Source organism: Rissa tridactyla, chromosome 6 (genome assembly GCF_028500815.1).
Source record: "Rissa tridactyla isolate bRisTri1 chromosome 6, bRisTri1.patW.cur.20221130, whole genome shotgun sequence".
NCBI classification, from domain to species: Eukaryota; Metazoa; Chordata; class Aves; order Charadriiformes; family Laridae; genus Rissa; species Rissa tridactyla.
In genome coordinates, this window is record NC_071471.1 from 63,012,906 (window position 1) to 63,033,830 (window position 20,925).

A 20,925-nucleotide genomic window follows, 5' to 3' on the forward strand; every position below is an offset into this window, starting at 1 on the left:
AGTCATTTTATAAATGAGTAAACAAAGGCGCTGGGAATGTCGATAGCTGGTGTCAGGAGCACGTGTAGGGTATTTGCTTTCAAAAGCTGGGTTTAGTAATGAATAAAATGCTAAAAGAGAAGGCTGTAACGTTTTTCATAAATGAAGGGGGTTTTTGTGCATGTAGATACAAAATTTTTTTATCTAGAAATTTTTAAGTCATTAAACCTAGTATTTTTCATGTTTTGGGGAGAAAGAGCAAACATAACTCAGCCGGGCTTTGCAAATTTTCAAAATCCTTCCAAAAATAGAAGAAAGGAACTTGCCAAACAGAAGAAATTATATAAAATTTATTTACACTGCTTCTTCTCCTTTTAGTCTGGATGATCATCATATTGTTAATTCCTGAAGTGACAGGTGAGTGACAGGTGCCAAGTATGTAATAGCAAAAGCTGATGGGGAAAAAAGATAGCAGCCCTCTTTGGGGTGACGTGGTGTACTGGAGAGATGCAGCCCTTGTTCAGCTGTGGTTTCTTAATGGATAATGGTCCTTTGGGCTGGAGATGGGGGTTGAAAGGGAAAGCAGAAGCTTCCTCTTTTGCTTTTGTCGTGATACATTCTCAGTTTGTTATCCAAGATGTGTAAATTGAAAATCGTGTATTTGGAGCCCCAAATATCACTCTGTGTGTTTAAGCATCTCAGTATAGATCAAGAAGTATATGCAGCGTACTAAACTGGGAATTGTGGGGTGGGTGGTTGTTTTGGTCTTGGTAATAGAAAATGCAGGTCATCTTGGGTGGGGAAAGTAGGTATATTTTTATGCGGCGCCCAATACTAACAAGTAAATATTTACCTTGGAGCAGTAATGTCATGTTACCATGCTATTTCATTGTAGGAATAAGTTAGAGGTAAATGTTTGCTTTTTAGTTACTGTCCCTGGAGCTTTTAATATGATACCGTTTAAAATCCTTATTCGTATCTTAAAAAGGCAGTTTTCTCTTTTTACAGAGAAAAGACAACAGACAACAGCAATTCAAGCTTCCCGTAAGGTTCCACTATGGTGCAATAGCCCATCCTGGAAGAAAGGCCTCTAATGCTCTCCTTGTTAATGTTTGTTGTATCCTTAGCCTTTCTGCCTCAACTACTAGCATGGCTGTCAGCTGGGAGGAAATTTAGTCGTCCTTTTTTGATAGGGACATCAGTTCAATTGGAAGTGGAAGTGGATTTCTGCCTCAAAAGACTTATCACTCAGCAGTGACTTGTGGCCATTATTGCCTTTCTTTGTTTCTGCTATTGTCTTGTAGGGGACTAAGGCAGAATCCTACCATTTATTCTGTAGATCCCAGCCTGCCTTTTTAGTTACCTGGATTATAACGAACGACTGAACCAAGTTCATCTTCAACAAAATTGAATTTGATACCTTTTAGACTTGCTCTACATATAGAAATGAGATGAATTTTGGGTGTGCCAGTCACAGTTAGAAAAGATACTAATATATACTAATACTAGTATACTAATACTAGTACTAAAATATACTAATAAGGTATATACCTTATTAGACGTACTTTTTTCCTAACCACAAAAGACAGTGAATGGTCACTCATCTTTGCAGCTATAGCGAGTGATTTGCCATGTCTTTTGACAGAAGTGGAGTTTTATTCTAGGTGACTTAATCATGGACTCTTGGTAGGAGTGAGAATAACGATAGAATATGGTCTATGACCTTGTCCTGTCAGTGCCGATAAACCAGACTATACATTCAGATTTCAAACAAATGAAAGTTTCTGTCAGTAATCCTGGGGGTGATTTCTACAACTTCCTTGACAGGATATTGAGACAAGAAAGCTTCTGAAAACTTCTCTTGGAATGATACTAAAAGATAAAGCTATCTGCAGGTGAACAGGTTAGAGTGAGGGTGGGTCCCAGCGTGGCGAGGGCAGCAAATAGTGATCTGCAAAAAGACCACCAATGACAACACCACAAGCAACGGTAGGAGGATGTTACTATATTTTGGCACAAGCATATGGTAACTGGCAGCAAACCATGAGTAGATTTTGTGTGCTGAGCTAGTCAGGAATTGTTATATTTGTGTACAATGTTTATTTGCTAAGCTTTATGGTCAACTTCATTACTCTTCATTTTATTCATTATTATGTCACTGAGCAGCAACTTGTTAAAAGATTAAAAGTTCCAATTGGTTGCTCATGCCTAAGGTATGTAAATGCTTTGCAGCTCCGGCAGTAATTTACTGACATTCTGGCAATTTGCACTTAAGTAGTTTATGCACGCGCATATACATGTACATAAGCACAGTGTAAATGCGTAATTTTTTTAGAAACCCAGTACTGTGCAATTAGCTCTTAGTATAAAGGACCTGATCCTACAGTCCTGATGCCCACAAAAACCCCTCTTATTTCTTTGGAACTGACCGGTTTAAAGTGTCTGTAGGAGAGCTCCTAAAAGAAGAGCATCGTTTTTTCGAAAGTAAAAACAATCAATGAAGAGGCAAAATCTAATGCTCCTGTAAAATCCAGCACTTAGTACACAGCTTCTTTTGATGCAGACATAATCAAAGTTTTCTCAAAACCAGTTCTTCAAATAGGTTGCATGTGTTTATACACATGTGCACAAATACACATATATACACGCACAATTGTAAGCGTAGGTCTTTGTGCGTGCATGCACACATATATATATATGTATATTCGAGCACAGAATTTTAAATCAAATTTTACCCTTCTCACACTCAACACATACTTCTTATTTGCATCTAGCTTTACAAATATTGCTTGTGAATGGCGATAATTTTTTGTTAGAAAATTGTTTTTTGATACCAGGCTGCTGTATCCTCAAATCTAGTACAAATGCTCACATTTTGAAGCTTTATAAGTGGCAATTCCATGAGCACAAATTTATTAAACTCCGTCTTGAAGACCAGAATCAGGTGTCAAACACTCAGAGTAATTATTCTCTCCTTAGAGAACAAATATTTCCTCAACCAGCCCTGCAAAATCATGCAGTACTACATGAATTGGGATAGTATAAGGCTGTTAAGAGACAGCAGCCTTTTCTTACTATGTTAAATTACGGATTTGGCCATAAAAGCAGATTTTTCAAAACTCATTAAGTGATTTTATACAGTTTGCTTGCAGGCACCAGGTGTTCCTCTCTTTCTTTCAAGTAAAGAAAAAAAAACAAAAAACACTTTGTCATTTAAAACTAGACAGAGGTAATATTTTCCAAGAGTTTTTGGAGATTACAGAAAAACAGATGTATCTTTAAAAAAAATGAAAATTATTTAGTTTCATGACTTCATAGTATTTGAAGTAGAAAGTGAAATGTATTTGTAACACTTACTGTATAATCATGCTCGCTACTGTTTGTCTACAAATATGGGATAGAATCCTGTCAAGTATGTCTTGTAGTGGAAGAAGTAGGAGGTGAAATTGAGTAAAGAAAACTGAAGGTGAAGGATACAGATTTTTTATCAAATTCTGTGGACAATAGAAAATCTTTGAAGACTCTCAAAAAACACTTCTGCACAGGTAAAACCTAAATAACACAGGAAAGAACAAAAGTGATGTAGACTTTGTATACCACCAGTTATGGTGTTATTTGAACAGTTTACCCTGGAAGAAATGGGTTCTGAATCATCAAATAGACAAGACTGCTCAACTGATGTGAATCATTAATAAACAGATATTAATTGAATGAAGGTTTCTTTAAACACGTATTTTTGAAAACGAATGAGAGAAAGTGCATTTGTTTTCAGCTGAGTAAGAATCATACTTCAGAAAGAATTTTATTTGAAGAATTGGCTGATTTTCCTTTAATTAGGGCAAATTCTAACAAAATGATAGTAAATAGTCACCTGATTTAAGGTATAGTATGTATGGAAACAGGTGAACAGCTTGGAGAAGTGGTAATGGAGAAATGAAATCATTCACTTCCGAAATCGGTTGGTTCCTGTTACTCAGACTGGTAAACACTGAATTTCATTATTAGTTGATAGAGAATTGTGTCATAACTTTGATATGCTTCCTGGGGAATGGATGCCCCCAGACTACAGGAACAATCAGCAGCTTGTTAGCCATTCCTGTGAATAAGGGAGGGAAGGTGGGGAAATTTGCAAAGAATCATGGTAAGAATCTACGTTTATCTCAAAAATCGTAAGGAAATATGAGGAGGGAAAATGTTACTGCTCGATATTTACTAATTCTTACACTGAATACCCAAGTGAAAATGTTTTGCCACCTTTTACTAGTACAAAATCTCTTACACGCAGTAGAAGCAATTTGCTTAAAACCATGATAACCTAATGACATGTGATAATTTAGCTTTAGAAGGATGAGTAATACCTTTTTATTTCACCACCCATTTTTTTTCCCCCAAATTTATTGGACAATCTATGTCACTTTTCTCTCCAGTGCTGGTTTACCCAAAGTGGCATTCTCTCTAGAGGCACTTCTGGGAAGTGCCGCTGTGTTGTCATCAGGTTGCATCAGAGGAAGAACTTCTGCCATTGTTTCAGCTTTCTGGAGTGTCTCTTGAATACACACATTTTCAGTGAGCAAATGACTTTGCTCTGCGGACCAAAGCTGTCCTAAGCTCGTTGTGTATGTTTCTCAGAGCGTGATACTTCTTTATGATCTATTGTATTTGCCAAGGTTAGGTTAACTTTTTCCTAGATCAGCTGATAAACCTAAAAATAACTAGTTTTTATTTATCAAATAAATGCAGCGGTTTGTGGGTTTTGAATGAGGAAGTTGTTTGCTTTTTTTTTTTCCTTTTTTTAATTTTAAGATTAGTAGTTCAGATGGTAGGGGTTTTTCCCTCTGCTCTGCATAATAATGGGTTTGAAGAGGAGGTATAAACTGCAAGACCGAAAGTAGTAGCAAGGGGAGACAACGTCACAACATCCTTTTTCAGTTGTCAGAGTGTCTTCTTTTGGTCTACAGAGGCAGAAAAGATGGTCAGTCTCCCCAGGACATAAATCCTTTCTCTCTGATAAACTCAGAGACCATTCCACATAAGCTAATAGTGACTGGCAGGGGATAAGCTGTTCCAGGTTAGATGAGAACCAAGCATTTTCTTTTTACTGGCATGTAAAATAACTATTGAAATCCTGAAGTCAGTTGTGAAAATGCCAGGGATTTTTTTGAAACCAGGATAAAGCCCTTGGGGATTTGTGGCAAGAAATGATTCTGCATTGGTCAGTGAAATACCCTGAAAAGTCTCAACGGTCTTCTGCATATGTATTTTCCATTTGTCTATGAGAACATTTCAGAAAAAGCTAAACCAGAAATATCTCTGCCATTTATTACAATGCACAATAACATAAAGGAATGTGAAAGCACCAGAGAATTCTGTGAACTGAGGGTCCAACCAAGCTGTTACTTGTGATTTGAAGTTTGTAATCAGGTAGATTTCTAAGATGGTCTCTTTTATCCTAATTCTGTTTTCTTATATTTAATTCTTTATGCCTAAGAACTGCAGGACAGAATTTCGCTCATTTTTGGGTACTGATACAATTATTCAGCTGCAATTACAGGCAGTGGGCTAGATTCAGGAAAAGAGGAAGCATTTGAAGTTTTTGGGGAATCACTTATTTTAAGTAAACCTTTCAGAAATGCACAACATTTTGCTTTAAAAGGAGCTATAGCAGAGTATTAAAATGCATCAGATAAATTGGTGGTACTTCCATGTCATCGCTTTCTGTTGTTAGTAGCTACAAAAAAGCCTGTACTTCTTTCCTCTTGTTCCGTTCTTCTTTCTCTGCCATGTCTTTCCATCTTACACACATTCATATACGCACTTTTTCTTTCTCGCACAGAGATGTACTGGCTTTTAGTTTTCCAACTTTAAATTGATTAGAACACATTAATTTTTAAACAAGTGTCACATATCCTTAACCAAGCACTAAAAGGTTGAGAAGGCTTCATGGTGTAAAGCCTGATCCAAAACTCAGTGAGAAGAATTTTAAAAATGTGGGCTGCCCTTCATTAGCCCTCATGATATCTCTTGACAGGCGATGTGTGCGTACGGTGCCATGCCAGGCCAGGGCAAGCCCAGCTGCCATGCACCATTTACCCTCTGTCAGCAGCTTCACTCAGAGCCCGGGCAATACTGTACACACGAGTCTGTCATGCGTCAGCATCAATTAGGCTCAGTTTGCTGCGCTTGGGAAAAGCAACAGCCCTACTATTAACCATTTTTCTTCTTTCCTTCCCCCCCACCCCCCACCCCATCCCCATTTGACTCTCCAAGCAAACTGTTTGACTTGGCAGAAGGGTTTTCATTGCAGTTCTTGCAAATAGTCATGGCAGTTTGTTTTAAAATAACTCACTGATTCAGATGAATTGATTTCACTGCAAGAAATTGGATTTATTGGTACTATTGTTTAAATGGGGAAGATAGATACAGCCTGTGCTCTTACAACCATTCTAATTTTCCCTTTCTGTTGTTACAAAGAAATGTCGATGTCTGCCTGTCTGTACGCATATAGAGAGAGACTTACATATATACCCACACACACGCATGCACAGATTTATAATAGTAAACTTTAAACTTATTGTAAGGCCAGGGGACTAAAATATTTCATTAAAACTGTATCTTCTGACCTTCCTGTGTTCTGTACTCAACATGTTTTCAATTTTTCAATTGTAGATATGCCTTTGCGTCGTTGTTTTTCTGGGTATTGTTGTTTGAAGGGCAGGGCTAAAATTTCCCCAACTTCATGAGAAACCAACATGTGTGGTCATGCCTAAATTTGACTCGCTATTTTGTGGCTTTTCACCGCTATTATGGAGGGGGTGGGGAGCAAGACGACCACCCATGGTGTGTTCTTGTCAAGCGGTGGCGGTGAGCAAATGGGTTCGCTGATGAGTGTTCAGAGAACAACCTCTTCTGGCAGAGTTTTCAAGCACTCCCCTCCGTCCCCCCCTCCCCAAATTACAGCTTCTTCCTCTGTATAAGTATAGAACACCCATGACTATTTATATAATAAAAGAGCTACTGTGTACTTTAACGGACAGTTAAAGACATTTTCACAGGTCTGTATCCACATGGGATTTATAGAGACTTATAGGCCTGGTCAGTTTGTAAAATCGTGATAGCCCAAGAGACTGTTGTCAGATGTTGGTAACAAGACAGTGTTTGAAAGGAATCAAAACAATATAAATCCTGTGAGATCTGTGGCAGCAGGATGGGTTCTAATGGAGAGGAAGACAGGGTCGACCACCACACAAGAGAACAAGGAGAAGAAAGTGTTTTTTCTCTTTCAAGCTTGCAGCACCAGCAGGGGTAAGCAGGTTTCTAAAAAGAATCTCATCAGCGGATCAATCCAGTGTAACAGATGGAGTGCACAGATATTGTCTATCAGATTTCCATCGCATGTGGCAAACAAATACATTGTTGCAACTGTTAGCAGCCAAACTTTTCCTTTTTTTAACATCATAATTACCAAGAGTTGAAAAGAGCTGTGGGTTAATGATTTCCTAACAATAACTATAGGAGATTTGGTGGATAGTAACTTCCCCAAGGAATACATTAGCAGGAGATACAAAGTCACTGAGCATCTTGAATGGAAGGGTTTGGATCCGCAGAAATAACTGCTTATAGCGGTGCATTTTGAAAAGTGGAAATTTTCCTAGGAGAGAGAGACTGGACTGGATCTTCATCTGCTGTAATTGGCAGGTTTACACTGCGGAGAGTGGAGACAAACTAGTCCATACCAGCTCGAAGTTTTGGGCTTTGTTGCCTTTATAAAAACATTTGCAAGAGAAAAGATTTGGAAGGGCTGAGAATGATTTGGTGTGCACAGTTACAGTCATAAGAGGCAAGGTGTGAGGCTATGAATTAATTTCCTAGTGTTATTAATATTGCCATTATTAAATAGATGTTAACATTTTCTTGGTCTTGGTGCAAATTTCAAAGTCTGGATGCAAATATCATAGAATAGTTTGGGTTGGAAGGAATGTTTTAATGATTGTCTAGTCCAACCTCCAAATACGTAACGGGTCTCTCAGCATCTTGTGCATTGTTTCATTAATCTTGGAACAAAGAGAATGAAAGTGAAGTGATAGCTCTGGAGATGGGCTAATGACCACATGGCACTCTCTGTGTTGCTATGAATGCCATAGGTTTAGAAGTGGTGGGTATCATGGGTTGAATGGGTGAGCTTTTAACAGAGAACATGTCACAATTAATTTTTGTAAATAACAATTGTTGGTCCTACTAAATACATAGTTAAGAACTAAAGGACCATGGGTTAGTTGCCATTTAGTTACAGAAAGTATCTCAGACATATGGCCAGATCACTTTAAAAGTTTCTCTCAGCTCAAACAAAGCAAGTGGGTAATAGGGTGGGTTAGTTCTGTGAACTAACTGGAAAAGGATCAGCCAGATTTGAAGACACAACTCAGTTGCCCAGAAGTATGAATCTGTGGCCATTTGAGGTGACATAGGGCATCTCCCATCCTTCTGCTTCTCCAAAGGAACACAGGTCTCCCATAGATCCTTTATCCATAAGGCCAAACCCACGAGGATGTCTTGAATAATATTGTCCCTTACATGACTATAGGCACCAGGGCAAATGGATCAAACCCTGGATCTTGTCAAAATCAATGTCTTGGAATAAGGTTGCCCAGAAAGATTGTAGTGTCTCCATCCATGGAGATATTCAAAACCCAGGTGGACATGGTCCTGGGAAACCTGCTGTAGGTGACGCTGCTTGAGCAGGACTAGGTGATCTCAAGAGGTCCCTTCTAGCTTCCTTCAACCACGATTCTGTGAAGATCAAAGGTGAGTATAATGACAAAGCAATGCAAAATGTAGGTTCAATTCTTTGTCTTTCAGGTTTGCGAAAACAGGAATTCCCAGATTCTAAAAAGTTTAACAGTCAGCAAAATGGGTTATGTTCTCAGGAAGTGTGGCATTTTGAAGTGTTAGTTTTTCCTTACAGCAAGTTTTTTTACCAGTTCTCTTAGTTTTCTTTTTTAAACCTTTTGCAACATAACAAATGTAAAATGTGGATTGACTCCATGCTTAAGACGCATGGCTCAGGTGTGTTTTAAGTTCTAGGTTTGCCATGAAGTTTCTCAGAACCATGCGTGAGAGTTCTCAATCTTTCTGCGCCTCAGTTTCTCAACTTAGCAAGGAAGCTGTTTAAGGCAGGGACTAACTTTTTATCCATTGTGTAAAGCATAATTAACCTCGTGAGACCAAATGGCTACAATTCCATGTCACTGATGAGGTTCGAGAGGGATTCTGCTCCAAAGAAACCAAATGTCCAAGTGAAGACATATCAGCTCTATGTTGACATTAAATATTTCTGGCTAATATTGTAATTCACAACATTTCTGATCTTAAAGGTTTAGCCACAAGAAAGGAGGATTTTGCAGAAGTGAAAAGTGAAAATGTTTGCATACTATTTAAAACAACTGTATATTATCATGAATTTTTCTTTGCATTTTTCAGTGTGTATGACATTATTCAGTATTTTTTAACATGTGCTCTAAGTGTGCTGCATTTGGCCAGTGTTTGAGCCGTCTCAAATAAAAATTACTTTCTGAATTGGCTCCTATTCAAAGCCCCCCGTCCTAGTGCAATTTTTCATTTTAGTCTCCTTGCTGATTCCAAGAATTCTAAAAGAAAAGGCCAAAATAGCATTTACACCCTTGCTTCCTCCAAAATACCTCTTCTCCTTCTGGGCCTACTTTCTTTGCACAGTAACCCTATAATTCTAGCTCTGCAGAAGCTCTGGTGCCTTTATAGTATCATAACCAGCCTTTACATGTCTGCCTAGCTACTGAATAACCTCACTTCTGGGAAGAAATAACTACACCCCTTCCATGCCTCTCTTTATATGCTTATTAATTGAGCCCTGCCTTCCTTTTCTCTCCCAACAGAATGGAAATTAGCAAATGCTCTCTGTACGCCTCTTGCCCCATGAAGACAACTGGTGATTTGCCCTATTTCCTCCCAAGTCCTGAAGACCCCTTCCCCTAAATCTGTACAGTATGAGAGAGAGATGGAGGCAGATACATACTCCCCTAGTACTCAACAACTCTTGCTGTTAGCGTCATGCTGCAGCCCTCAAAGTAGAAATGTACAGAGAGCATCTTGCACCCAAAAGTGCAAGATCTAATCACAAAGGTCAATAAAGATCTCTTGGTTTGGATATAGTATGGGGTCTTTGACTTGCCCTTGAATGCTGCTGATTCAGGCCCTAACGTGCCCATCAACCTGTTAAGTGTGATGTGAGGACAGCTTTGGTTTATATCAATACTAACAAAGAACTGTATCTAAGGCACAGGCAAACTCGCAACGAACACAAAGGAAGGCTGAGCAGGTCCTTCTTGAATAAAGCATTCTTGAATATTACTGACAGGTTTTCAGAGAGTTGTGATTGTTCAGAAACTACCTTTATGGAAACAAGAGGATCAATGATGAGTGACTTCAGTTAGGATTCTCGTCCATCTACCTGACAGAGCAAAAATTCCTTGCTAGAGGCAGCACGTTTGGAGGGCTTAGGTGAGCTTGATAAACTGGGCATCTAGATAACAACATCATTAGGGACATAAATAAAAGAGTTTAAGAAAAGCCAAAGTAATTATAAGAGAAGACATAAATTACCCAGTCAGGTGTTGGCTGGAATTCACTAAAGGAAGTAAGGCTGACTGTGGTATTTTATGGATTACAAGTATATACGTAAATATGTGTTATGTTATGAGTAAAAGGAGAGCAAGTAGACTTAGCATGAATGGGTTGTTTGCATCAATTTAAATGGATTTTGGACATATTAATGTAAATATTTATTCTCAAATGCCATAGAAGAAACGAGGATACCAATTTAGCAAATAAACTTCTTTCTGCAGAAGCTAACGTGATTATGGAAGTGACCTAGACTGACGTTGACGGAAATAGCGTTAGTATTTTCAGGTAGAGTGTGCTGTTTCTGAAGTAAATTTTGGACACTGTATCATAGCCAGACATCTACCTCCTGCACCTGCTTGCCTCAAATCAGATATTTAGTTACCTAGTAATAGTGCATCTAATTATTCTCAAGGAAAAAAAAAATACATATGTGAAACAAAAGGCTACTTTGAGACTTAGTAAAGGTTTGGCTTAATGAGTAACCAAGGTACCATTTTGTATGTACTTTATTCTGAAATACCATTGAATAGTAATATTAGGCTCCCTTTGTTCTCATAATCTTTGGTTTGAAATACAAATGGAATTTAAGATATTAGGTCAGTGGGTTTATTGGAGAAAGTAAAGCTTAAAGGAAATTGTTCAGCAGTATTCTAGTAATATGTTAGTGTTATAGATAAAAAGCACGTGTACCTTTCCAAACCCGTTTTTGGGTCTGAAGCAAAGCACGGCTCAGCTGGAATTTAAGAGTGAGGCTATATTAGGAAGTGTATGCCCCCAGTGGAATAGCTTTTTAACAATTGACATCTTTGCAAACCTTAACCAGTTTACTTCCAGTTCAGTTGTATAAAGTAGGAAATTCATAGTTTTACAATCAGTCAAACTGAGATTTAGAAAGCCTGAGAAAATTATTCAAGATCTCAGAAAAGCCGGAGTCAGCCTTGGAGTTCTGTAGCTCCTGGTCTTGAGTATTTAAAACAGGCGTTTTATTTTTATAGCCTACAAGTTATTACAAGTGAAAAAATATACAGTAGTAAGGCCAGGTCTGTACGAGCATCTTTACTTGTGTAATAACTGTAAACAGTAGGTTGTATTTGTGTGATGGGAATAGAAATCCCATGATAAATGAAGCTGTAAATAGCCTGAAATCTCACTGGAAGTGGTTAGGTGGAAAATTAATAACAATTAAAATTTGACAAAGCACAAGTGGCAAATGAATTGCATTCTTCCTTCCTCAAGGAAGTAGTAGAAGAAATATGAACACCTGATGTAGAAATGTTTGCCAGGTCGTTGAGTTCAAGAGAAGGATCAGGAGACCAGAATTATGTAAAAATTAAGCTTGAATACATTGTTATATGTATTTTAATGACCTCCAGATAGCTTAAGGCTGTATTCAAAAGTGGAACAACCATATAAATGAAACTGGGGGCTGTTTGCTATAATATCTGTAGACAAGACGGAAAAGTGGACACAATTTATCTCTAGTTCAGAACAACTCGTAAAAGGGAGCGTGGTCCAGTGCAGGGCACGGAGCCAGGAGGATCCCGGGCTCCAATCTGTTCCGAGCCACCGACGCCATCTGACCCGGGCAGGTCACTTGACTTCCTTGTGCCTCTGTCAATCCAGCTGGAAAATTGGGTAACAAAAGCAGGACCTTGCTGAAAAACAGATGCTCCATCTGAGTTGAGCTGTCCTGGATAAACAAATTGCAAGACATTAACAGATACCACAGTAAAACAAAGATGGGTCTACAGAGTCAGTAAAGAAGAACGAGTGATGTAGGAGAGATCCAGATGACAGTCCTGAGTGCTTGAAGAAAGCGATTTCTCTCCAAGTTCACAGGTTAAATAAGGACCTCACAGGGTGGACACAAAACTCTCTTACGTCGGAAATTAGAACATCAGGAAGACAATGGTGTCTGGAGTAAGTGCTGCATAAGATCTGATTTTAAATTGTCCAAGGTGTGAAAAAATAGTGGTCGTTTATTTCTTATGGTGAAAATTTAAGTGCTTGAAGGCGCTCTAGACATGAGCATCCTGTGATTCATAACCAGATATCTGGGTGGAATCATCAGGGACCGCACATAATTGGCTGGTCTTGCTTTAGTGGTATATTTTAGAGCTTTAAGGGGATTCCATTTGAAATCATATGGCCTTTAATTTATGTTCTTTTTTTAATTTCCATGAATTTACATCTCAGTCTTGGATCCCAAGTCCTTTAGAAACATGTCTTACAGAAGCCAACTGCATAGGTTTTGAAATTAAACTAAATCCACAGGTTCAAATTTGGTTGGAGATAGAGCACTGTGTTAGAAAAAAAGACAATAGAGCACATATTCCAGATCCCTGAATTGCAAGAGTGTGACTTAGGGTGCCTTTTTAAAAATGTTTGGCAGTGTGTTGTACAAGTGGGATGTATTTATTTCACTATTTAAAATTACTTTTCCAAAGTGTAAAAATATAAGTACATTAATTTGATATGAAAAATTATATTGGTATTTTTAAGGAAAAAAAAATATCTGGGTGTAGTCTAATAAACAGGCCTTTGGAAATAGGATTCAGAAAATTGAAGCTAATTTCTTGGCTCTGCTAATAGTTGTTGAGTGCTTTGGCATACCATTTTGTGTCTTTTTCCTCCATTTCCCTATCTGGAAATTGGAAATAAGGATTTTACCTTCTGTGCAGTGCTGCTGATGAAGAATGTCAGGTAAGAATTAGGGTCAAAGTAAAGCATGTGTTGTTCATGTTTCATTGCAATGAACTAGGAAGCAGCTTTATGTTATTATTTCATTGTGTTATTTATATTATTGTTCCACTGACTGATGTGGATGTGACAGAAGGAAAAGAGCAGCTACATTGGTTCTCATCAACAGGAGAAGGAAGGACATTGACTACCACAGCAGCACACTTGACATTTCTGGCAAAGCCAAACATTAAATGCAGTTCTGAAGGTCCTGAGACACTAGTTCAGCATGTGTTTTACCACATTTTAAGACTTAAGTAAGCGTTCCAAAACCGCTGTTCCATAGTAGCTTGGCATGTATTTAAAATAGTTGTTCTTTGGCCCTTCTGATACTCAGGGTGAGGCAAGGTTAGCTTGAAGAATCCAAGATGCTTAGAAAGGTCTTGAGCAGGATGAAGTGCTGGGTTCATCTTAGGCATCGAGCCTTAGGGTGGCAGCTAATTTTGGAGGCAGAAATATTGAAAATCCACACTAATATTTAGGAGGAAAAATATTTCGAAGAACTTGAATCTTTTTTTGGGGACATGTGTGCCAGAACCAAATGTCCAGCAAGTCATTAGTTTCCTGTCCTCATACTTAGTCTTGGCAAGGAAACTTTTTTTTGGAAGATGTGTTATTATGGCAGCAATGGAATTGCTTTGAGAACCATCCAAAAACAATCTCAAGGGCTGTACAGAAAATTGCTAACTTCTCTGGACACAATAAAACTGGTATTTTCTAATTCTATAACCATGTTAAGACTTACCTGTCCTGTGGGCTGCTGTGTGTCGTGCTGCTGTGTGGACCCTTTTGTTCTGGTCTCCCCAGGAAGTGTGTGTGTTTCCCGAAAATACGCTGCGCTGTCAGACAGGCCATGGGAGCTAAAAGGGAGTGAAAAGTCATAGGCAATAACTGAACTGTGTTCTTAGATTTTAATATATTTATACGGTTTTTTTCCACCTTCAGAATTAAGTCTGGTCTCGTTTCTTATCCTATGAATACACCAAGTTGTTAATTTGTTGTACACATGATTAAGAATCTAAATACAAACAGGCAAAATGAGAAGGTGTTTTTGTAGTTACAAGGCAGAGACATATTTAGTCTCAAAGAGCTGTATTCAGTTGGCACCTCCGCCATAGGCATCCCAAGTAATCCTAGGGAAATCACCCTGTCTCTGAGTCTTGCTTTTTCTTTGTGAGGACTAGGATAACAGATGATTTCTCCAAGAGATATCTGCCATCTCTCCTTTGGTTTTCAGCTGTCAAGGTCTGGAGTAGACTTTATCCAAGTGTATTTTGTAATACCTAGGACAGTATTGCTCCCATCTTGTTTAAGCCTACCTTCTAAATCTTGTAATAGTTCCATTAGCGGAAAACGTCCTCTACTGGGAGAAATGCTGCCTAAAGTGTGAGGCAAATACTGCCTTTGCCAGTGCACCTGGCAGTAACAATAGACTGTGAACTACAAAGGATGACATACTGCAATTAATTTGTGAATGAGCTATTCAAGATACTAAGTGATTGGGGATGGATTTGATATCTTTGTATCTTTTAGCATCAACAGGGATTGGTTTAGAATTGGACTTAGAACAATGAAAGAGGCAGCAACGGGGCTGTTCTGTTGGCAAAACTTATTCTAATTTGCAGTCATTTATGTCCCATCCTTCTCAAACCATCCACAGGGACTCCTATGCTGAATGCTCCAGGCTTATTAGTATGTCACAAGGTACCGTGCCCAGAGTGGCTGTCCATAAGCAGTCACAGCAGAGGTGGGCAGTGTGCCACACGGACGTGGCAGTACAGTCATAGGCGAGTGGTCTGTCTGCGCTGAGATATCAAATGAATTACAACAAGCAGAGTTTTCAGCTTCGTTCATAAATATCAGTTCTTGCATAACTAATTGTGAGCTGTGAGGAGCTGGCCCTTCTCCTTCTTTCAGTCTGATAAATTGCCATAAGGTAAAATAAAATAGATTACTAACCACGCATTGCTCTTCTAGGATGTCACGGGAATGTAATGCAGTTGCAAATGGGGAGGGCAGGTGGTCCAGACAACTGCAAATGGAAAGGTGTCAGCAAGACAGTCTTCTATTAAGAAGTGATGCAATTATGAAATGGTTTGAGGACCCCTGTATTAACCCATAAACCAACAGACACTCTCAGAGGGAATTGCCTTCTCACTGACTTTTGCCTGCTGAGCTGTATTTCCCCCCCTCCGTAGAAGCATCTTTCTCTATGTTTCTGTCTGTGACAGTGAGCTTTGCCATCTGCTATCAGAAAAATAGTAGAAAGACTGAAATGGGATGAAGTTAAAAAAAAAAAGAAAAGGGTTGCTGTAATTTCAAGGCACAGTACTGATAGGTAGAGACTGAAACTGGCAGTAGTCAAACAAATTGGGGATGAGGACTTCTGGGCCAGTCTGAGAATATCAACTTGTGCTGAAATGTTTTTTCTCAGGTGTGGGTTTAGGGAGAGAAAGCTGGGCTAAGTCCTCCGTTAGCATCACCTTGACTGGTCCAGCTGCTGTGTGCTGTAAGGGAGAGCTGCTGAGCTGCTGCCTGGCTCTTCCATAAGGACTTTGTTTTCCAGGGCAGCATTTGGGGCTGCTGTAAGCATCAACCTTGTGCTTGCCAGCGCAGAGCAGACAAAACAAATACTGCTGAACTGATCGAGGCAGCACCGGCCTCATGGATGGGGAACCATTTGGGGTTGATAAAGTTTCATCAGAAAGATTTCATTCCTGGCTCTGGCACAGCGCTCGCGAGAGGCTTTTAGCTGGTGAAACCCTGTGTCCCTGTTTCTCATCCAGCTGAAGAAGACGGTGATGCTTGTCTTCCCATGGGGAGGGTGTCGAGGCCTTTGGCTGAGCGTCATCCTGCAAGGCGTGGGTGTGAAGCTGCTCGTGTGCTGATACGTGAAGCTGGCTGCTCGGCCCTGAGCCAGCCGTGCACATAGAGTCCCTTTGGGGACAGCGGGACTTCAAGACATGCTGGAGTTTAATGCTTTGTAAATGCAGGTCTTTGTGACTAACAGTACTTATGTGATAGGACGATTAAGATCATGATCTCTGATATTTCTGAGAATGCTTTGTCTTTCCTATTAAAAAAAAAATCTGGCTTCTGTGGCTCTTCACTTACCACGATGTTATTTTAATGAAGTTTTTTTGTATTTATAGTAAAGGCATGGCCTTAGGTTTTTATAGGTCTTCTACAGAGAAGAATGGGAAAGGGGAAGAAGCAATCTAATTCAAACACTGTATCTGTTTGGGGGCTGAAAAGCAATGGTTGCCTTGCATAATAAGGAAAACTCACTCAAAAATACGAAGTTAATGATATTACTAGAAGCGGGTTAAAAAGTTGGTTACGGAAGCTGAGCTTTATAAATAAGAGTGAATTCTAAGCTGAGGTCTCTAAAATGCCAATTACAGTCACTTGAGTACGTGGGGGCATGCTGAGCTTTTGCTGGGGAGTTAATGAGCAATTTCATAACATGCTATATATCACTTTAAGAAGACATGATAAATTGCCACTAATGGTATTGTGTGTATAAATGGGAGCTGGTTTTGCTCTGCGTTTAGTTCTAGTGATTGGGTGGTACACCTGGAAAGACTTGTATTTTAATGGGGCCTTTTTAGCACTTTTGCACCTCGTATGTTCTGGATTATATATGATTGATGGCTTTGAATGTATGGGAAGGAAAGATATGTAGATCTTAATGCTTTTAAACCATTTGTTTTCCAGTCTCTGTAAAAGGCCTCTCTGTTTTCCGAGTAATGGTTTATACTTCTCAAGTAAACAGAAGTACAGTTCTGGGACTTTGCCTTTTAACACTATAAATCCAGTGGTTTTTTATAGGGGGGTCGTTCAGTTTACAGTGCTCTTAAGAAAAGATAGCTACTTTCATGCTAGTCGTTAAAGACAAATAAGTAGGTGGTTTGGTAAAAGGATCATTCAATGCACAGATTGGATAAATAAAATGGAATCAGAGTTTGCTTTGCTTCCATTCTGGGCATTCTCTTGGTTCCCATTTCATATGGTGAGTAAAATCTCTTTCTCCCCCAGGTCACACCGATTTCTTCACAGCCACAACCTTTCTGACTTCCCCCGTCTCCTGCTGGACCGTGTCAGTGCTTGCTTTGCCCAAAGGGGTTGCTGTCGAGCAGCGTTAAAGCATTCTCCTCTCCCCCTCTAACCTGGGGAGAGACAGACCCAAACTGGAAATCAAACCCAGGCTTCCCCTGTGGAAATGTAGGCGTACTCTCGGGTTATTTCCCAGTGATACCCTGGCTCAGTGTTGAGCTGTTCCTTGTTTTTAAGCTTCCACGCGTGCTTAAAGCCCAGCGGATCTCCTGCATGTTTCTTGCGTGTGCAAAATCTGCTTCTTCTGGAAGGAAAACTCTTAACGCTGGCTAGAGCCGTGAGGAGCGCTGAGACGTTTGAGGCAGGCTTCTCCTGCAGCTCTTTCCATGTGCCTCAGTCCCGTGGCCTTTTGCCCTTCAAATCCTTGGGCAGATTTGGAGCTGATGTTCGCGGAAGAAATACAAACTATCTTCTACTGCAGGGTGGTTTAATACTGCAGGGTTGAAAGGCAACTGCATTAACCCCTGCAGCCCCATTTTTTACTATATTGCTAATTGCCACTTGTTCCCTGTACTTTGTCACTTGTACCTGAATTTTTCAACTTGTGTCATTTTCAGACTGTTGTTGATTATCTGTAAAGTGGTGCCTCCTCTTAACTGGATTGCTGGCCTCTATTTCTAAAATGAAACAAAGAAGCCAGGATATCCTAGAGCATTTTACCTGTGCCGTTATTTGTTACCCTAGGACTGAAAGTGCACAGATGAGATGTAAAGATCCACAGGCTAGCCTTCACCATCTTCAGTATTTCACCTATCCATCTTTCAGGAGCTAGACTGATATTCTTTAGAAAAATAAAGCATAGCTTACTCTATATTTCTCAGTTTTCATGTCCGTGTGTCTTCCATTGTCAGGTTGAAAGTTCAACTGGGGAAGGAGATGAGATGACTTTACAATGGGTTTACTTTCTAAATGCTTGCTTGTTAAAATTAAGTCTCTGAATAATTACACTAAGGTACTTTGCCCCTCCTTCCTACACCTCCTTATATTTAGTTTCCGTTCTTTGCAGGTATTTCATAAAACCCAGGGCAAGTTGAGGCTCCTGTGTGTTAGGTTTGGTGGGCCAGGGCCAGGTCGGTGTCCAGCTAATGCCCTCAGGATTTACGTGCCCATGCAGCTTTGTGACCTGTTCGCACTGCACAAGTCCACTGCAAGAGTCAGTCCCTGTTCCCAATACTTAGCAATGTCACCAGGCAAGAGAGAGAAATCACGACCCCCGTGTTGTGAAGGACACAATTACATGACTTCTCAGACGTGTGTCGGAGTGGGGAACCAAACCCAGTTCTCTGAATGCAGAAACAGTGCTGTAAGGACACAACCAGCATTCTGGTGTCAGAGGGAAGCTGGTTTTTCTGCCAACTTGTGAAATTATTAGTTGAAAAAATATTTTAAGCTAGCCTAAGTGTATACAGTGTGTATTAGTTTGAAAGCCAGGTTACTAAACCACTAGAGTGACGTGAGTAGAAATGAGTATGTGCAGAGGTGTGTTCCACCAATTCTTGCTTTCTTCTCTGGTACTAATATTTAAATGGGATGCTACTACTTGCTGGGGTTTAACTGCAAAGTGTAGAGCCCAACTTATCTTCCTACTCTAATACAAAACAATTAAATGCTAGGAGAAATGCAAAAGGAGAAATGCAAAACGTAAACAATTCTTTTAGCTTGATAGCTTATATTTAATAAAACAAGTGATTATTGATAGTGCTTTGGACATAAAAGGCAAATTTGCTACTTTTTATTTTAAAGTTGAAATATTGCTGTTGTGTAAGACAGCCCAGCTAGGGTTTGTCTGGTATATCTTTTTTCATATTTCTTAGTATGCTGATGCAATGGAGGAATATTTTTCTGTGAATTAAATGATATCAGTATCATCCCAACTTAAAGGTAGTCATGACTAGTAGAATGCACAGGTACCCAGCTGTGGTTTTGCTTTCATATATATATATGTGTTTGTTCCCTGAAACTCCTAGCACAAGGAATCTGTGTTTGTACTAATTGTTATCTTTATATTGTATTGTTTCATATCTTTTTAATGCTCGAGGGTATGTTAGCATCACTTGTAAAGGGTCGTGTCTTGAAATCTTGGGAGCCTAAATACTTTGGATCTGGACAGAAGGAAAGAAAGAAAGAAACCGAGGTTTGTTTCGTCGTATGCCGTGGTTGTACTTCCAGCTTCCTTATTCAGACAGACAGTAGTGATCGGGTTCTGTTTGTAATACAGGTGGAGATCATTGAAAAAAAAAACACTGTTACACTGCAAACTTGTTTAAAAAAAAAGTCTGCAGAGTACTCTTAACTGAGCAAAAAATGTTCCCCACCCCTCTTGGTGTGCAAAAAGATTCCCTTTCATGGAAAGCAATAGAAACTTGAAGAAGCAAATAGTGGGAATGCTTTTGAAATAGTAGTTATTGTCTCTTGGGCTGTTTTAGGGGATTTTGGTTGCTTGGTTTTGAGAGGAAGAGGATTTGGGAGTGCACTGGAGTAATTGTTACTTGTTTTGATGAAAAGGATTGCAAAAGGGTACATTAAATATTGTTCTTTAATTGTTTGTGTTGACTTCAGTAGGTAAAAAATTGGATGGAAGTGCTTTTGAACAATCTAAACTCTCTCACTATAAATATTGTAAATTATATGTGCTTTAGACAGATGTCCCATACATGCTGTCCCACACATTCAACAATGTGTCCTGATTATGTGTTACCTGGCATTTAAATCCTCCTTGTGGACTTTTTAGTGTAAAACTTCTCCTACATCCTACCCCAAAGTATTTTGAGACAAATATGCTTGCTTTTATTCAAATTAATGTATCTAATCTGTCTAGTATTGAGGTAGAATGTCTCATCCACATTTGGCGATTTATCCTCAATAGCCCTGTGTTGAGGGATATAGTTATTCTTTATCTCAGACAGGGTTTGAGCACAGTATGGACATTGCCTGTCCGGGATTTCATAGGCACACTTGAGCATCCTCTGCCTGCACAACAAATTTGCTCAGGATGAGCAATCTTCCTGTGGAAAATAGGATAATGATAGTCTGTATGGTGTTGAACCCCAACCTCGTGAGTTCAGATGAGAGTGCAAGTGTCCAAGGAGGCCTGTGAAAAGTCTCACTGATGTGAGCTTGATGTTTGCTTCAAGCACGGCAGAGTGGGCTGCTGAAGATCACGTTAAAACAACCCAGAGTGACTTCCCCAGTGTCAGGTTACACATTGTCAACAGAGCCGGGACCTGAACCCAGCTCTCTTCGGTGTCTCAACTGCTCCGAGTAAATCAGTTATTTCTTCCATAATACATTTGAACATGTACTCTGTACCACAGTTAACCACAGTGAAAAATCTTACCTCTTAAAAAAAAAAAAAGCCTAGGAGTTAGCTCAGGGAAGGGGGAAGAAGCAAGACAGACAACTTGCAATCCAGCCCTCATATGAAAGTTGCCCCAG

The 20,925-nt window shown here is 39.5% G+C and overlaps 1 protein-coding gene across 7 annotated transcripts in view; it reads left to right on the plus strand.

The window, feature by feature from the left end:
- Positions 1 to 20,925, plus strand: part of VTI1A (vesicle transport through interaction with t-SNAREs 1A) — a 276,673-nt gene that overhangs the window by 120,903 nt on the left and 134,845 nt on the right. Inside the window, exon 7 of one of the 7 annotated variants that reach the window (XM_054205300.1) lies at positions 17,413 to 20,030. The exons of the other annotated variants lie outside the window; for them this stretch is intronic. Coding sequence (XP_054061275.1) covers positions 17,413 to 17,519 — 107 coding nt within the window. The 3' untranslated portion in view covers positions 17,520 to 20,030. Of the gene's footprint in view, positions 1 to 17,412; positions 20,031 to 20,925 lie in introns of those variants that run through there. 7 annotated transcript variants of the gene reach the window in all.